This window comes from Plectropomus leopardus, chromosome 21 (assembly GCF_026936395.1).
Source record: "Plectropomus leopardus strain MGB_pleo_1.0 chromosome 21, ASM2693639v1, whole genome shotgun sequence".
Lineage (NCBI taxonomy): Eukaryota > Metazoa > Chordata > Actinopteri > Perciformes > Serranidae > Plectropomus > Plectropomus leopardus.
In genome coordinates, this window is record NC_142196.1 from 12,163,564 (window position 1) to 12,183,652 (window position 20,089).

General features: G+C 39.0%; 1 protein-coding gene across 3 annotated transcripts in view; it reads right to left on the minus strand.

Annotated features, from left to right (window-relative positions):
- Positions 1-20,089, minus strand: part of tpk1 (thiamin pyrophosphokinase 1) — a 77,787-nt gene that overhangs the window by 43,449 nt on the left and 14,249 nt on the right. For all 3 annotated transcript variants that reach the window (XM_042510281.2, XM_042510282.2, XM_088071670.1), the window contains exons 4-5: positions 12,729-12,798; positions 393-465 (exon numbers count right to left, since the gene is read on the minus strand). In XM_042510281.2, coding sequence (XP_042366215.2) covers positions 393-465; positions 12,729-12,798 — 143 coding nt within the window. The remainder of the gene's footprint in view (positions 1-392; positions 466-12,728; positions 12,799-20,089) is intronic.

A 20,089-nucleotide genomic window follows, 5' to 3' on the forward strand; every position in this document is an offset into this window, starting at 1 on the left:
CTTCAGTAAATTCAACTGCTGTCAAACACTGTTCTGACAAGAAAATATCTTTGTAGTCAGTGTTACACGAAGTTCAGATGTACCTTGCGAAACCTGATTTACTGGGTGAAACTATGAAACAGAGATTCCCTGCCTGCGTGGACAAAAGTAAAAATCCTCTCTTATCTGCAAGTCTTGTCTCAAAGGAATACATGTTGGAAAAGTCAGCTTTTGACTGAAGTTGTTTACATGTCAAGGTGGTAAAGGATTCAAGTTTTACAGTTCAGAGTTCTTCAGTCCAAACTATTAAATTGTTGTCTTGCTTTTTGTTTATGTGTGTGTGAGAGCATCTCTGGGTGTACACCTGTACACATAGGTGTACACACAAGCTGTGCAAGCTGTGCTCCACTCACCTTGTCTGCATAGAACGCTTTGACCTCGGCAGTAATGGAATCAAAATCCCCACTGATATAGTCGGGAAGAAAGCTGGATGTGAGGATAGAAAATAGAGGGTGAGTGACAGAGGGAGAGGGTTAAGATTGCGAGAAAGACAGAGAGTGTGAGAGCAGAGATAGAAGAGAGAAGGGGAGAGAGGACATTGGGGCATGTGTCAGCTCTTTGATCTGTGCAGCGAGGGAGAGGGAGTGACGCCACCAGGGGAAGACGAAGAGACATGGAGACTGACAGGGTGATTCTCTGTGGCACTCAGCCTGGCCCTGTCACACAGGCACACAAACACACACACACACGGCTGACTGAAGAGATACATAGATTGATATGAAAGCACATACATAGACACAACTGTGCATGGTAGCATACACAAGCAAATTTGAGTTTGTTTAGATGCATCAAACACAAACAGAATAGAGTAAATGCAAATATGATTAACTCTCGCACGCACGCACACGCACACACACACACACACACACACACACACACACACAAAATACAAACAGAGCAGGATGTACGTAGTGTTCATCAGATACTGACCTGTTCCATTACAATGACTACATTCTCCATTAGAGCTGAGGATCGGTTTGATTCGGTCACAGAGGAATCTGATGTTTTGAAACATTTGCTCCTTCACAGCAGTGTACTGAGTAAATGATGAAATACGGGAACACAAATAATTCATGGGTTTATTTATATAGAATACCAATATGTGTTAGAGGACAAAGAAAAGTAAAAGCAATGGAGACTTGTAAGCTGCAGTACACTGAATTTTTCTTAAACACTGGCATAAACATTGACAGTTAACCAAAGTGTTTCTGGTTTTTAAAATACATTTTTGCAGACAATCAAATGGGTTAAAAACTGATGAAAAAAGCTGAAAAACTTTCCTAAATACTAGATGTCCAGTGCAAAACATGTTGTGGTTCTCAAAACGTTTACACAGTTGAATTGTAAAAAAAGTGAGAAGGAAAATGGGGAGATAACACAAATCATGTGCTGACTATTAGGGTTACCAACCTGTCAAAGTCAAAAAGTCTAATCATCAGTTGGAGACCCCTCAGTCGACTGTGATTGTTTTGTCTGTCTGTGTTTTTCGGGGAAGGTTTCGGCCCCAGATTTAGCTGTGGAGGGAGCGTGATTCACTTTTACGCTGCTCTCTGGTACAGGCAGTCTCTGGTAGGCTAACTTGGCATGTTTACTCTATTATTATTGACAGCAATGTCACTCTGGACGTCCCACCAAACCCAGTTTAAACTCCCAAACTTACAATGGAAAAAAAGGAATGAATAGTCGAATATTTGTATTGAATAACCAAATCTGATTTGACTGAAGTAATTAAGTTCGATATAGCCCTACTGATAATGCATCATAGTCGCTCTATGTAACTAAAAAAGAACAACACCAAAAAGTTAAGTTTTGTTTATACATGCAGATTTCAGCCATTTTAAATAATTAAAATAGAAAATAAACACCTTTTTTAAAAAAAGAAGCTTAGAAGTATTAAACTCTAAAAACACATTATCCGTCAATGTTGACAGCTATTTTGCAGTTAGTATGCATAAAGCAAATGTATGAAGTCTTTTATGGTTACAGGAAGAGTCGTAGCTGGAGGATGCAAATGAAACTGCTAGGCTTGACAGCTGTTAAAGGCCACTGTACTGGATATGAAAAAGAGAAAAATATCAAAATGCATAGAAATTAATTTGCCCAGCTCTACTTTCCTGTGGACTTGAATAACTCAGAACTGCATCTCAGAAAACAGGCACAACGATCTCAAAATGAAGTAATACATAATATTAGTTGTTAACTACATAAACCTGGGAGAAATACTATGTTAATACATGCAATTAGGAGGATTACAACGGAAAATTAAACTGGGCAGGAGGTTGGGGAATATATGTGCAAGCAGGCGTTGCGTTTAGAATACAAATTTCCCTATGCATTTCATTCATCCAAATACAACTGTGTTTTGAGGCAGTCTGAATTCCCAGGGTGTAGGAATTAACAAGGTCTGTAGCAGATATCAGTGAAAACAACCAAAAAATCTACCAGCCACTACTGAGTAGAACATTCCTGTCTGAGAGAGACAGATAGCTCTCTGTTTATTCCATTCATGTGTGTGTGTGTTTACGTGTGAAGCAGGACCATGCAGGGATGCGGTTCTTGCTATCTAGAGGCATTAACAGGTCTGACATTACGATTTCATGGTTGGTTGGGTGGTGTGTTTGTTTGTGTGTGTGTATGTATGTGTATATTGTGTGTGTGTACATGTGTGTGTGTGTGTGCGCTCCCCAGCAAGAGGCGAGAGCGGTGTTCCGGTCGGTTGAAGAAAGAGATACAGAAGGATTATTCCCTCCCTCCCTCCTTGGTGTTCCCATTTACACCAACAAGATACAGCAAGACAAACAGCAGAGCAATTGTATGCAATCTGCTGCTACACACACACACACACACACACACACACACACACACACACACACACACACACAAGCATGCAAGACAATCAAGCATCACCCGACTTGAGCTGGACAAAAAATACAATCCTGGTAAAAACTTTCTTTCCACACACACACACACACACACACACACACACACACACACACACACACACACACACACACACACACACACACACACACACACACACACACACACACACACACACACACACACACATTCAAAAAACATCTGCAAAATAAGCAGGTTCAAAGTCGCATGCACACTTTTCCCCTCCTTATAATACAGGACGCCACAATTGCATCTCCATTCAGAAATAACCTTCATGTGACAGACGGGACGAGACGTGACACTGAGCCTGATCAGAGCCTAACACACACACATCACTTACACACACACACACATCCCATTGTGACCTGTGTGCATGACTCCATCGGCTGGTAGTAATTGACCAGGCGAGACTCTAAATTCTGTATTTGTGTCTGCGTGCGTGAGCGTAAATGCTGTTTGTGTGTGTGTGTTTGTGTGTCTGTGTGCCTGACAGTCTTCACTTCCACATTAATATTAACTGACACTTTAATTTGGATGGGAAATAGAGCATTTTACCGCCAGTTCGTCTGAGTACCGGGTGGCGGGGATGGCTGTGTGACCTTTGCCTGTTTGTGTGTGTTTGTCTATCAGCCCACTTGTGTGCCCCTCTCCGCATCCTCTTTGCCTGCTTTTTTTCTCCTCTCACCGCCAACCCACACCTCTCCTTCACATGCTGCCTTCTCCTTTACACCCTCTTCCAATTTTGCGCCATTTCCGCTTGGCAATACTCACCTTTCTATATGACTGAGGCAATTTCCTATCATCTAGCCACTTTATCAGGAAACAAATAAACATTCTATTCCTTTCTTTTACATTGTTCATCTCTACTTCTATCTCCCTTAAACTAAGCCAGTCACTATCCTTTCATTTGACCACTTTATACAACAAAATGTTTTGTTAATATTCTCCTGCTCCCTCATATCTTTCATCATCTCCTGGATCGCAGCGTGACAGCCACTTCTTCTGGTCTTTTCATCACTTGACGAGATGCAGCTCTGATTATTTCTCTCGTCACTCCCATCTCCCAATCAGAGGAGGAGAGCCAGTGAAAGGGTGGAGGGATTATTTTGGATCACATCATTAACGACCCATACACATAAACAAGCCAAAGCAAAGCAACTTGACTAGTTCAGCTCTCTGATGCATATGGACATTTATATGAACTGTAAGGCACAGAGACAAACTCAGACAAACTCTGGACATATATGAAAAGTGAAAAGATATGACTTACCATTTTATGTGTGCTAGGGAATAATGGTTGATTGCATGACTCTGCAGGGGGCAGCCCTCATCAAAAAAACATCATGTGTCATTTGTTCAAATACAACCTCTTGTTGTCATGACTGCCCTTTACAGAAAGAAAATCGCAAACTGGGCACAGTGCCGCAAAACCTCTTAGAAAAGATTGGGGTGGATAGTAAAGTAGATCTGTGTCTGACTTGGCACTAGAGGGACAGCATTTTGTCAGTGTTGGTTTCTTTCAAATATGATCGTGATAGTTTCTTATCTTAAGCAGTTTTAGCTGCAGTTGAGCTTAAAGTCAGCCCCACTTGCATGTTTTATTTTGTTTATTTCCCTTAAAAATGTCTGATCTTGACTATAATTGTATCCATACAAAGTTTGTCACTGAGGCTGTTCTCACATAACTCTACTGAGGGGGGCGATGTTAGCGCATTTTCCTAAAATTTGAGATTCAAATGCATGCCGTGCAAGCTAGATTAGGTATGCCACATTTATGAAAGCCACTCACTGTTTAATAATGGGAACACATATCGAACAAGCTCTGACACAGTGCCAGTAAAGAAATGTGAAATCTCCAGCACAGAGTGGACTTATCAGGACTTAACAGTGACAGTCTGCAGCATAGTGAAAGTCTTCACAGTTAACATGCTAGAGTGAGCAGTTTTTGGATGTAAACTTCCCTCGAGTTTTCTGCCACTATCTACCATAACCCACCCTAGCAAATATAGTATGTTTCACAAACACTAAAACTGTGCCAGCCACTGTCAGTTAGCCTAGAGCTCACAAACAACAGCAATAAATAAAAGATGCTAACTACTCTTACCATTCAGATATGTCTGCTAGTTGCCAATTTTGGAGCACAACAAACTTCTTAAATGAGGCTAATGCTGTGTAAACACTACCAGTGACAACGCAACAACTGTAAAGCTAAAAGCTAAAAAAGAAAAAAAAACGTATTGCAAGCATTATTTCTCGATGAAGGAGAAAGAGAAAATCTGCAAACAAATTAGAAACATTAGTTTACGTAATATGTCCGGAGAGGGTCCCTAACCAAATCTTAACCATAGAGATACCAGACCAGAAGATGAAAATAATTTTTGTCATGAAGTCATAAAAGTTATTTTGGAAAGCACTGACAAATTACATATTTTGTCATTCAAATATGAGGACTTGGTGGTTTGTAGATATGCATTGTATGAGGTTTTTACATGATTTCATAATAAAGCAGTACAGCCAAGATAAACATGAAAAACAACCAATCAGTGTAAGCAGAAATGTTATTATCCCACTGCAACACAGATTCTAATTAGTGAGACCTCAAGTGAGCTTGCTTGCATGCTGATGCATGTGTCTTTAACATCCTTATGTTAATCAGCATTAAAACACTTAAAAACACTTGGTAGCTTTGTTGTTTAATTATGTATGATTGTGAAAACATGTATGTGTGTCTGCACTCCCTGGATTTGTTCATCCAACAGTTATCCAGTGATTTGTGATCCAGCAGTGTCTAATCCCAAAGTTAATCAGCTCGATGCCCATAGGCTGTCAGACTAATAACCAGACGTAGTCATAATTCCACACACTCGTTATCCCCAGAACACACACACACACACACACGCTTACTTTATTAACTCGCAGAATTACTCTTAGGGCTACTCGGTGTGCTAGTGAGGGGTGGGGAAGGAATAATTGCAATTTTAATTAACCTTAATTGTTACAATTCTAATATGATAAAGTTAACAAAAACTAATGATAGCACAACACCCATTATGTAAAAACAAAAGTGTAAAGCCCTCACGTTAAAAGGTAAGGCCCAGTTCCCTGTGCTCATCAACCAAACTCAGCATGTCAATTTCCAACACAGAGCAATAAACACAGAGAGGACTTTTTAATCAGTTTATAATAGGCAAACTTCACTTGGAGTGGAACAGCATAGCAAGTCTAGTGAGAGGATATCTGGGGAAGAAAAAAATTAGAAAACTAGTCTGGCTATGAGCTTCTTGACAAAAGTTGATGTGATAACAAAGAACAAAATAAAATTAGAAGCTAATTAATGCAGATTAAGAATTGGAAATTACTGCCAACAGAACAGACCTAACATTACACATTAAACAAATTATACCCACAAACCACAAAAAGATGCAGCAAAGAAATCCTAAATTAAACAAGGCGTTATTGTAAAATGACTCAGCATACTGCTTTGATTCGTGTTGAGTGTGAAATGAAAAAAACTCATTACTAACAGCGCTGAAGGCAATTAGGAGGAAGGAGCCGTTCTTACCAGCCATCAGCTGGTCCATGAGTCTCTCAAAACCCCTGCCTGGTTTCATTTGTGGCGTAATCCTCTTAATTGCTGGCCTGTGACCCTGTTTTCAGGTCAGGCAATTCTCAAAGCCCCAGCAGTTAAATGGTTCCCAAGCTGTGTATATTTCACAACAGCATTTTTGAGGGGAGCTTTGGATGGATTTATAACAAGTGTGATACATTTGAAACCTTGTTAAATATATTCTAAATGAATATCAGCCTTTGAAATCTTTGCTAACCTCATCTGCATATCAAGTCAACTCACACGGGGTCCTGACGACAACGCTACGAGATACTGACCTAATTAAAACACTTTAATCATCAAACATAGCCGTTGGCCTGTCTGCTGAGCAAAAACAATAAAGCTTGTGAGATGTGAATGAGAAAACATGAAATGACAGACAAACTGAAAGAGCGACTGTTGGCGATATCTCTTTGCCACTAAGTCTTAAAAAATAAAATAAGTAGTCTCGCGCTTGACAACTTCATTTGCTGAGGCTGACGGCATTATCTCCTCCAAACCAAAACGCATGCACAATCATGTGCTGATACAACTACGCTCTGGAAATCTCCTCCACATATAAAAATGCTTAGTCAAACATGCACAGAATCATGTGTCTCCATTGTTCAGTAACTCGACACATACACAGACCCACACACAGCTGAAAATTTTACAAACTCTGCTTACAATTACCTCCACCCACATTCCCCCTCCCTGTTCATCCATCTCTTGACTTCTTATCCTCTCAGAGGATTTCATTAGATACACAAATTGGACCAAATGCTATTTTCATTTAGAATTGGGGAAGATACGGGCTAGATTTTCAGGAGAGCCACGGGGCCTCAGCTCCGACGAAAGAGCCCGAGCTCCCATGAAGGTCTGCAAGTCTGGTTGATAATAAGACTGTAATTTATCAGTTCATTTTATGAGGTGAAAGGCTTTTAAATTAAGGACTGTTGTTCAGTGGTCACTGCGGCCATGAAAACTTAGCGTTTTGAATATCAATATGTTTGTTCTGGGAATGAGAGCAGTTATGTGCATTCATTTGACTGATGAGAGTAATGTTGTAGAACTAAATTGATTGCTGATAATAATGTGCATTGTTTAAGGAGCAGCTGGTTTCTATGTAAATATAGTAGTGTCACTGCGAGTGTCTGATGGAGGATAAAGGAGAAAACATGTTGTATTGTCATAAATCTATAATGTCTAAACACTGAACACACCGTACAAAATGTGTAACACATTTGACTCATGGCAGATTCAGTACAGCTGATGCAAGGGGCCCGCAAACTTTTGGTCAGAACAGATTTCTAATTCACTTTAAGTCTTGTCGAGACCCAAAACAAAACTTAAAGCTCAAGCCCACCTGAGCTCAAGCTGCTACTGTTACTCAGGAGTTCCATCACTAACTGGAGGCTGATTTCTGGTTAATTCGAGCCTGAAACTCAGCTCTCTGCTGAGTAGTAACTGGATGATTGGGCCAGTTAACCAAACCTCAAACTATTGGTCTATTATTAAATGTGCACAAAATGTGAACTGACTGCATGTCAGTGATGACTACTGCTACTTGCTTCTTGCTAACAGAAAAGTCACGGACATACTTTCTGCAATTTGCCATCCGCGGCAGCTGCAGACCTGTGCCTGTTGTGCTGACGTAGTTCAACTTCTCCTTGTTCCACTTCTTCTTTTCCTACTGCCAGTACCTCTTTCAATACTTCCAGTTCCTCTTTGTCTACTTCCTTCAGTTCCTCATCTTCTACTTCCAGTTCCTCTTCCTCTACTACTTCCAATTCCATTTCTTCTCCTTGTTCAAGTTCCACTTCTTCCACTATGTCCAGTTCCTCTTCCTATACTTCTTTCAGTTCTTCATCTCCTACCTCTAGTTCCTCTTCTTCTACTAGTTCCAGTTCTTCTTCTTTTCCCTGTTCAATATCTTCTTTCCTTCTAGTTCCTCCTCCTCCAGATAGAAATGCTACAACTAGACTGGAGTGAGAAACAGGGGATTATATTATGTAGCCAGAGCATTCACACTTGCTGCATGTGTTGTGCATGCAGTCCACATGCTTTTGGGCTACACAGATGTCTGTGAAGGGCTCGACGTGGCCCCCAAGGACATGGGCAGATGACGACATTAATGTCATGCAGATGAAAAGGGGATTCATGTGGACACGCAAATAATGAAGTGGCTTTAAGTGACATTTTTTGAAAAAAAAAAGAGGGAGAAAGAAAAACTAATAGACATTTAAATTTAGGAAGAAAAGCATGTGTGAATGAGCAATTCTTAAATGGGCACAATTAAGGAGACATTAAGCAATTTAATGCATGTGGTGGTAGTACTTGAGATTCAATACCAGGAAAAGAACAAATAAGTGACCCAGATTTCTAAGAACTGAGCAATTGCTTCAAGTAAGTGTTCAAGTGCACAAACGTCAGCCACGTTCTGTATACACAAATAACTCTGAACACATTATTGTTTAAAAACCACTGGAGACAGCAGCATACGTAAATATCACCCGAAATAAAAGCGTATGAGGAAAAACTAATAGAAAATCGATGATGTATGGTGAGTGTATGTTTTCTGCCACTTACTTTTACATAAACTGAGAGAGATCAATTAAATAAAAAATATGCAAAAGGTATCTGAGTGGAAGTTCAATGTGGACTTTTTATGAGAATATAAATATGTTCTGTTTGTCTTCTAACACAACAATGATGTTGAATCATTGTCCTTGACTCATCATGAGAGGCAGAAAGTCTTAGCCTGACATGCCTCCTCCTCTCTTCATCCCTAATGACTACCATTAAGGCTGTTTTGACAGACAATTACGTGGCACCTTTCTTTTAGCTGTAGGAGGCCGTCCACCCACGCTGTTCTTGAGGCAAAGCAGGGGGCTGTGGAGCTGACCGGAAACATTATTATCCTCGTTATTTTCTGATGTAAATACACATTTACAGGCAGATGTGGATGAATACACACACGTTGCCTCATTTACTAAGGCCATTGCTTTTTCAAAGGAGTTTGCCATCATTTACATTTCAAAGACAACCTTTTTAAAAAAAATTGTGATGCTACAAATTTCAATTCTGGTATGTCCTCCAAAACATCACCTAAGGCACAGATTCCCCACGGGCAAATGAATTGCCTTGATTTTCTCAACAAATCTGACATAACTTACATTCTCACCAGCACAAATGCAGTGACTGTGGTCAAAGTGATGTCAGTGCACAGACTGCGGAGCACTTTTGCTGGCTTCTCTTTTTGAAAAAACTAGATCTTAAAAGCCGACGTGTTCTCCCTGCAGTGAGGCGGCACAATTTGTCAGCATTACTTGCGGAAGTTTGGGGAGTGGGGGGAAGCTAATCCTTTCATGAGTCTGTTGATGTGTAAGCTAAAGTTTAGATGTGGGACCTCTCAGCACGCTCTGCTTTGCATGTATCCGACAAACAAAATAGCCCAGTTTTGATATTTTGAACTGAAGTTTATAACTGTGATATTTGGGGTGGAAAAAATGTCCCAGTAACGGTTTCATTTGAAGATAATTTAGGGAAAAAAGTGAGAGCCTTAAGATGTACACCCACACACATACATTGAAACTGGCAAGTGCAAAACAACATACACACATCCACAAACAGGCAGAACTCTACTCAGATTTATTTCACATCTTTATCTTGGTTTCAAAATAATATTTATCTACCAGCCCATGTTGTTTTTGTTCATCCTTTGTTTTGTTTTTCTTTTCCTACATCTCTTTTAATGCCTCTCTCTTAGATTACATGGTGCTGCTGTTGTCTGTGTTGCCACTGCTCCTAAAGCATGATTTTGATTGATTACTTGCATCTCCACCTCCTTTCTTCACTTCTTCTCCCTCCCTGTAGTCCATTAGTTATGGTAATGTTAGGTTAAATACATCTTAACTTGCTGGTGATTGATTTACACAACCCAACCCATATGCATTCCCTGCACCCGCCCTTTCTGTATTTTATTATTAACCATTTTCACCTCCCATTTCCAACCTCCCTGTATAATGTACAACTTTTCAGTGCAGATGCTGTTTGGGTTGGGAGCGGTCGGGCTAAAAGGGAGGCCTGGCTGTCAGCTCAGCTGTACAGGCTGTTGACAGAGCTCGGACTGGAGGGTCAGAAAATGGATCTGCTGTGTCACACAAACAGACAGAAGTATGAGCGATGCCTCTGCCAGCAGGCCAAACATGCTCAAACTCATACTCTGAGACAGAGATACATGACTAGTTTCATTTTGAAAATACAGTGAAAAAAATGCATGTACATGCTCGCAGACATACAAAATGCATTCTTGTTTGTCAGCGAGGACCTCTTTTATTCTCTTATCTCCAACAACTCTGTGCTTGCTCATGTTTCACTCAAATCTAATTCTAGTTCTAACTGTGCAACCGTAACTAAATATTTAAAAACAATTGATGTTGGCTGTAGTTATGTGAGTTATTACTTTAATGTGCAATTAAATTATTCTCCCACCTTCATTTTATGATCTTGATCGGCTGAGATTGTTTCAGTGTTGATTTTGTTGACAAAAAATTTGATGATAAATATTCTGACACCGTTTTGTTTCATGACTAAACTGTAACAACAATGTCAATGAAAAAAATATTGACTTGCCTTTACTCTAGTGACATATTGTCAAATTTAAAGGGGCCTAATAAACATCTACTCCCACTAACAGCAAACATTTAAAATAATTTGGTATTAATTTTTGGCTGCTTAAAAAGTGTTAAGCAGATGATGCTCATCCACCTTAACAACACACTTTATACATTTTATGATTTTATGATTATGATTATGATTCACTACTGAGTGAAACATGACCTCAACTTTAGCAGAAGACCTGAGGAATGTCAGTGATATGAAACAAAAATAAAAACACCTTTAAGCATTCATTTTCATATGATATGAAGGAAGAACATTTTGTCATTCTCTGCCTAAATGACCAAACACATAGCTCAAGGTAAGCTCACTTTTCAGTGACATTTTTACAGCTAGGAGAAATATTCTTTAGCAAAATCCATCACTAAAGTATCATTAAACTGTCTGATAAAATTATGACTACAAATCTGACTAGAATAAATGAAAAAATTTCACTGACAAAACTAAAATAAAACAAAACAAGACTAAAATGTGATCTTAAAAAAACTAAACTTTTCAGTAAGCCTTAGTGACTAAGACTTCAGCTGAATTAGAAATGGTTGCAAAAATTGATAGTGGATTGTGTATCCTTTAAGCAAATTGTTAAGGACCAAAATAAATAAAAAAGAAAAAAGTTATTATTTTGTTTTGTAATTTCTTCATCATACTAGACAATAAAGCACCAACTTTGACTCTTTCTTTCTTTTTTTGTGAAACACAACTTTTGACAATTATAAATGATATTAAAGCAGTGCTGCATTTGTAAAGTTGTTTTAAAACAGTGTTGCTGGTTTACAGTGATTATCAACCAGACATTTTTGGCCCGGTAAACATGATAAACATTAATAGCAAAGTATGCAGCAGGTTTCTAAGTAATGCTCTGTTTTTTAGTGCATCTGGTCAGTCAACCATACACATTCATGTAATAACACTATAATAGCTTTAAAAACATTAAGGATTCCAGCACCAAACTTAAGCCTTCTCCTCAAGAAAAAGAATAAGTGTCCCTGCTGAAATTGTGTGAATGTGCTCCACCTCAGATCTACAACATAAACTGGTTGTTGCCACAATGGAACTGCAAGAGCATGCAGGCAGACGACTAACACAGACAGACATAACATCACATTCACACCCTGACAAAATACACACTCATGCTCACACTCTGGGTGTTAATGTGAAAGCCTCAACACTTCAGGGACACCTTGGACCCCAGATCCATCTCTGTCCTGACAGCAGTCCTCCATTAGCCACACAAACAAAAAAAATGTGGTTGCAGAAACCGCACATACAGTACTTTGTCACATACGGCTAATACATAAAGAGGGTGTATTTTCTCACCTTGAAGAAACACACTCTCGCGCACATGCAGCCAAACACACAACTGCTGAATATGGATCTACTCGAAAGTGAGCAGAATGCTATTAAAACAAATTCTCAATTTTACCATCTTTTTCCCAAACAAATATACAACGACATACACAGAGGAAGACATATGTGAAAACACAAAATAACTAATGCATATGTGAACACAAGGCAGACTCACCTGTCTCTAACTCCAGCAGTGATGTCATAGAGGTGATTAGCAGCTCCATCAGCACAAGCCCTCATGAGAGCTACAGAGAGACAGACAGAGAGAGACTTTAGCTTGTGTAATTGAGGACATTTCGTTTTTAATGAATTGTGGCCATTGTGCTCACTGAAGACACATTTCTGCCTATTAGAATAAAATCAAGTTACTGTTCAACCTGGTGTCAATGATGTGTTCACTTTATGTTTTGTGCTGGACATGTAGATTTTTTTCTAGGACAAGGGGGAAGAGAAATGACTTGCCCCATCAAACAAGTTAAAAGTCATTAAATATATAGATACTATGTGTCTTCCCATTATGTGCTACTTAATGCCAATTTATAACAAATGCATATTTTCCCCACAATACGTCTGACTCAGAATGCCTTGATTGACCAACCAGGAGTTGATTCAAGTATTCTGCAGAGTAAGAACTGCTCACTGATCACATTTTGCCTATAAGAACCGTGGCAGCGATGTTCCTTCGGGCTCCTCAGCCTGGGTGAGCGCCAGGAAAAGCACCAAGAAAATCTAACGTTACGATGTAAAAGTCAAAAAAGAGAACGAAAATACAACAGCTGGAGAGAAGAATTTGACTAAATGCGTTACAACAAAGAAGAGGGGTAATATACTTGGGTGTGTGCCAGGGCATTAACCCAACTTGCCTGACAAGTAAATTATGTTAACTGGCTAGTGTTAGCAGCTGTGTAATTCACCAGATAATGGTAACATTAGCTAAGCACCAAGCCAGAGATTTGTGACCAGCTCTCACTGAATCGGTCACACCGACCCAAAATTGCATTTTCAGATTAGCTAAACTACAAACGTTTCTAACAGTAGATGTGGGGCTGCTAGTCCGAGAGACAGCATGTTCAATAACTGACAGTTGCAGCAAGCGGCACCCGTCTGGCACCACAATGGCCATACTCTGTCAGCATCAGAGAGACACCTCCATTGACTCTCTGTCAACCAGGAGATAAGTGTGCATGGTTCATTTTTTATTAATTAAAAAACAGAGGGCTTGTTTTTATATATCCGTAGCCAATTGTTATAGGTTAATACTTTTAATACTTTTACTTTAATGACTAGTAAATAATGTACGTATTTTTGTTCCTTTTGGGTGGAATCAATTACATGCAATAAATGAAATACAAAAAAGTAAAATGTGGTTGCTCACCAACGGCCCTAAAAAAAGATTTAAGGCTACTGACCTGTCGTGACAACAAACCATGCACACTCCTCTCCTCTAGTTGACAGCAAGATAGAAAAAAAAGAACACATCAAGTCAAAATGAAAATAGTAAATTACTGTCATTTTTACCCACACAAGTGCTTTTTGTGCCTGGACAAGTGAAAGGTAAATTTCCTTGTTTTAAGGACAAGTTCTTCAAGAATGTCGAGCCCTGAATATAGCTGTATGTGCCTGCCTGGGTGGACCGCAGTAATCTAGTCTAACTGGTGGCATACACATGTAGTTTTCTCCACACACATCACTAGCATCATTTCTCTCTCCCAAAAAATGTCATCACACTCAGACAGCATGACCGCAGACACAAAACACCAATAATAATTATTTTCTGTGGGATACAAACAAAAATGATGAACTACTAATACTTGGCATTGCCCTTTACTCATTTGTTAAGAATGGTATAAAGAATCCTGACCTGCTATTTATGAGTGCAAATTGTTCTTAGCACAAGGGTTTTCGACCTTGAATTCTGAGATGTGCGGTTTGTACAAGCCGAACTACACATGTGATAGCTTTCCAGAGCTGTTCTTGATAAAACTAGTGCATGCTCTCTCTCTACCCTATGGTACAGTGTCATTTCAATGTCCTTTTGCATTACAAAACAGTTGAAGTCTGTATTGACAAATTGAAGCAATTCTCACCAGATTGTCTTGATTAGGAATCAAGTGACAGCAAAAAACTGCATGGGACTAGCATGAAGTAAGCATGTCTGTAATGTGGAGACTCATGGGTATCCCCATTATCTGTTTTCATTCATATATCTTGAGGTCAGGAGTTAAGTGACCCCTGTGAAATGGCCATGCTGTTCCATCGCTAAAATGTAACCTAACTTTGGAGAGTCATTCAGCCTCCTTTCTGAGAAATGAACATGACATGGTCGGCACCACTGGATTCCTTAGATCTTCTAGTTTCATATGGTATTATCATCACTCTAGCTTTAAAACTCAGCCCGATACAGCCTCTTAATGACTGGACTGTCGGCTGGAAACTAATGCAATTAAAAAGTTAAAATTTAAAAAAGGCATTAATTAGGGACCATAATTGCGTGTTAACGTTGACAGCCTTAATTTTATTCATAACAATTCCATTAACAGTTCTACTTATCGGTCCAATTCTTTATCGTTTCTCTCAATAATTTGTGATCAGTTCTCTGTGTGGAAAATAAGTAAGTCTGAACAGGTTTTAGCATTAATGCATCTGCTTCATTATCTTTGAGTCTGAACACAGTGTAGAAAGAGTTTGTGAATCAAATTTTTAAAGAAAAAAAATCTGCTTAGCCTGCCTGCATGGCACTACAGTTTTTATAACATCAGATATTTCAACTCGGAAATGGACATGCCACTCGGTTGGGAAGTGGCACTCATGCTTAGACTGTCAAATACTTTTCCGTAATTTAAGCTCATGTTGAGTAAAAAGATGTTTCGGCCTATTGCTGGTGTTTCCACCCTTACTTGAAATAAACATTTTACCAACATTACAAGTAGCATTGTTGTCAGTTTTCTTTATTAAATTAAGCCTCACTGTGGATTGTTTCTTCTGCAGTGTAGACATGAGTATAACGTCATTGTTTTGCAGAATGCTACAGAAAAATGTGGGCATTGATAAACGAAACTGATAAGCACTGATGAATACGATCTCAGCAGATTGGACAGTTTGGAACCAGTTCTCAACTGGAACCAGTTTTCAATTCTCATACCAAACTTGTTCTATGAGAGATATAAAAAGTGATATATAATTGAAAAATAAAGTTGTTATACACTTAAACATAAAGATGAACATTCAAAGAGAGATTTGGTTGCTTTATACATCTGGCTGTCAGAGCACTGAGTGCACAAGAACACATTTATAGAAAAAGGAAAAATATCTCAACAATGTGCAATTTAAACCCAGCACTACCTACATCAGCAATGCAAAGGCTTTGTTTAATAAAAACCTTGACATTACATCAATCACTGCAAAGATGTAAACAGTTTGAAAAGAAGCTCCATATTAGTTTGAAACTTTTCTGCCACAGAAAACAAAACCGATGACACACTACACAGACAAGTAAATTTGATTTGACCCTTTAAAGGCAAAGTAAGTGAAAGAGCACTTATCTGTCTTATTTTAAAAAAACAGACAAAAGAAGTTGTTATTTGCCATTTTTAAAATGGTATTCAAGTTGCACATGATTAGATGCAAACTATTTGCAAATGTATGCTCTTTCATGGCCTCTATTCTATTCAAATTGAACAGGCAGCTTGTTTTTTTAAGAGCCCTTTTCTGTTTTGGGCTGTTGTGGTGCACACAGGGGAAATAACTTCAAAGTACAAGCCGTGGTTTTCTACTTGCACCTAGTTTACAATTAACTAAAGCCTGCACCAAAGAGACGGTCAAGTGCTGTACGCATGTTTTCTGTCTCACTAGCTTTCTTTTTCAAATGTGTCACTTCTGCAAACCCATCCGTGAGTGTTCACAAGAATACGGTTCAGCTGTCTATTACACATGTGAACTGTGCAAGCAATCACACATTTCTGGAAAATTACTTGAACAACATCTGTACATCTGTGCTGCAGTGATGACTGTCCTGAGCTGTAAAAACCTCTTTAACAGCACTCAATTTATTCATTCAGTGCTGAATGCAAGCCTTGGTCTCGAGAAACAGTGATTAAGCGCATATGAAGCCTGATGTACCTTGTGAGGTTCTTGTAAACAAACAAAGGTTATGCTTGAGTTCAGTGTTTGTCACAAAACCTGATTGTGTGCATCCCTAAAGACAAACAAACATATTTAAAGGCCAGCTATGGCACACCCACACAGGTGATTTTACTTTTGTTGCCTGATTGAGCCTTTTCTCATGTGTGGGTTGAAATCTACCTCAGTCTCCTTTTAGCTTTGTTGCACCTGTTAGGGTGGAACAAATTACATTTTTTATCATTCTTATAAACCTTGTTTACAGCAGACATTCTGACTTATATCAGGACAAGCACAAGTAAAACAACGGCTCAGTTCTCAGGAAGCCCTGCCAGTAAGCCCGCATTCACAAAAGCAGAAGCTGAAACTGGAAGTCTAATTAGAATGCAGTTGTTTTAAAGTAATTAATTATGTATTTGCTTTTTTTCAGCTATGTCCAGCCAAAAACTGTGAAAAAAGGTCTGTTAGTTCAAGATCCAGTGACCTTGCATAAACCACAGCATAGCAACAGTGCTATTTGTGGTCAGAAACTCCACAAGGTATCTCGAACTGGTGAGTCACAGATAATCTAAAAAGAGAAAAACATTAAGTTCTACATCTGATAAAAAAGGAAAAAAAATCTTCATCACTCTGGTACTCATTTCCAAGAATATCACTGTGTATTCTAAGGTGTTTATTATCCGCTGCAAAGGTCCAAGGACAGAAGGTGTCGTCTGCTGTGCAGATTGTATAGCCCCTTGAGACAAATTGTGATTTGTGATATTGGGCTATATAAAATTTACTTGACTTGACTTAATTACCAACAAGACAGTACTCTCTCCTATAACTCCCACTTTAGGGTAAAATAACCATCAAGACTTTGCACTTGTAAACTGATTCGCATACAGCAGAGACATGCATTAAATATTTATGTTTGGACTTCCTCTCTCCAGGCTGTATACTGTAACAACAAATGGAGGTGCAGATTTTAAACTTAGAATAACTTATACACCCCTAAAAATACAGCAAGTACAAAGCATACTATGTCACAACTACATACTATAAATTCACATGCACACACAGACTCAGACTAAAGTAAACGCAATTAGCAGAATTAAATGGAGAGGAATGATTATTTCAACACAGGGGGGTATCCTCCTCAATCTGACTATCCAAGGCTTGAGCGCTTAAAAAGTAAAAGAATGCAGATGCATTTGCATTGATGTAAATAAGACGCTTATACCCTAGGCAGTGCTTTTACTTATAACCCTCACCACCTGCTGTCGATGTTTCACGTCAAGAAATGATTGGAATGTAAATGACTCATTATCTCCGACAGAGTGCAAAGGCTGAGAAACTTTTCAAACAGTAACTCGAAAAACAGAGAAACTGTTCTTTAAGCCTGGTGGCCACAGTCTGTAAAGCTATCTGTCATTATCTGTGTCCACACGCACACACGCGCATGCGCACACACACACACACACACACACACACACACACACACACACACACACACACACACACACACACACACACACACACACACACACACACACACACAGTATCATTTTCAGACTTAAGGTTCCAGAACAGTTACTTCCGTCTGTCAATCATTTACTCAGTTCTGTTTGTATGGCCTGCCATTAAATACACTCACACACAGCTCCAGTAAGTCTGAGAGGTTTGATGTGATTCTACAAAGTGGTGCTCGCAAGTACCAACTTCATAACAATCTTTCAAAAGTAACGATCTACTTACATTTATATAATTCCCAATTATATGCATTTTCGGCTCATATTTTTGCTTCATATCCATCCCGTATTATTTGTCTGCATTCGCACTGTGGTGGAATAACAGGTCCATCAGTTAACCACAAACTGCAACATTTTATCGTGGGAGCCTTCTTCTTGCTAAGGCTTGTTTTGATAATAATAAGGTCCCCTCCAGTGCTGTAAGCTAGCAGATCTCATAAATATCAATGAGTGATCATTTTCAATATTTTGGTAACATTTAAACATCTTTTGACAGTGTTTTACACTGTTGCATTATGTATCTTTATGTCCGGGTTTCCTGCAGTGTTGTATAGTGTGGCCTCCTGCTCCTTCAGAGACAAAAAGCACCTCTGCTTGTCAGAAGAAATTCCAACAAGTTCATAAATTATATTAAGCTTATTAAGCTCGGGGAGGAAAGAGCAGTGGCACTACATCCAGCAGTAAAGAGCATGCATTTAATGAGCAAAGCAGATGTTTAAATGGTTAAGTTTAAAATGCATTGTGCACAGTATGCTTGCGGTTTAATACAGTGGTTCTCAGCCAGGGGTCCCTGAAGGAGTTCCAATGGGTCCCCAGAACATTGGAGAACAGTTTATTTTTTTACTATTTAATTCATTAGAGAAGGGGGGCTATTGTTAGAAAGACACACAAGAGTGACTATATGATCACAATTTTTACAGACTCCATGACTGTCTCTTTATATTTTGATTTTAATCATATCTAACTGAAGTACAATCTAATGAAACAAGGTTCCACTGCTTAAAGTGTGTAAGTTTAGGGGTTGAGAATCACTGGTCTAACATGGTATTTCCTTCCTCATAAAGAACTTTTAAGGCAATTTTTGGGAATACTGCATTGCTAACATCCATGTTAATGTGCAATCAGTCTTCTTCATCACTGCCTTTGTTGGCACAGTACTACACTGTTTGCACTTTACCAACACCGGCTGTCAGTCAACTCATGCATGTGGAAAATATAAACAAAAAAGGGCCATAGGGCATGTAAAAAAAAATTGTTCCATAGCACTACCAGTAACCAAAAACTCCACAGAGGTACCTGTCATCATAGCACCGAAAAAGAAAACCTTGCAAGTTTTTACATCAAGGCTGTGTTTTGCAAATCAACATCCTGCAGGAAACCCTGTACATTTAAAAAAAAGTTCATCTGCTTTGTAATCAGCAGTAATTGATTTTATGTCATTGTCAGAGTAAAGCAGTTGATTCCCCGTGTTAAGGTTGATGTCCTCGAAAGTACAACCACACGTTTCTAAGCTTCAATTGTTTTTGTTCTCCGAGTAGATTAGTCAAGAGTGTGCTTCTTGTCATTTTAGGATTGCTGTCCTTGACGTAATTTCCTTTGAATCCAAATTCACATAAAACGGGTCAAACTTATTTAAAAGTTAATCTTCATTGTACGGGAAATGCCTGTGGGAGCATCTGTCTTTTTAGATCTCTCAACATTCACTTTGTCTTCATCACAGTAAATGGCAAAAGTGGGTAAACTGAACTTGAGGAAGATTATCTCTCCATCTGCACTTCTTTCACAGGCGTTGTAGATACAATTACTGTCATTCTCCCTCCGAAAACAATGAATTGCCTGCTGTTTGAAGTACGCCTCAATTGTGAATGCAACAGCCTAACCAACTCCATCTTATCTCTCTCCTCAG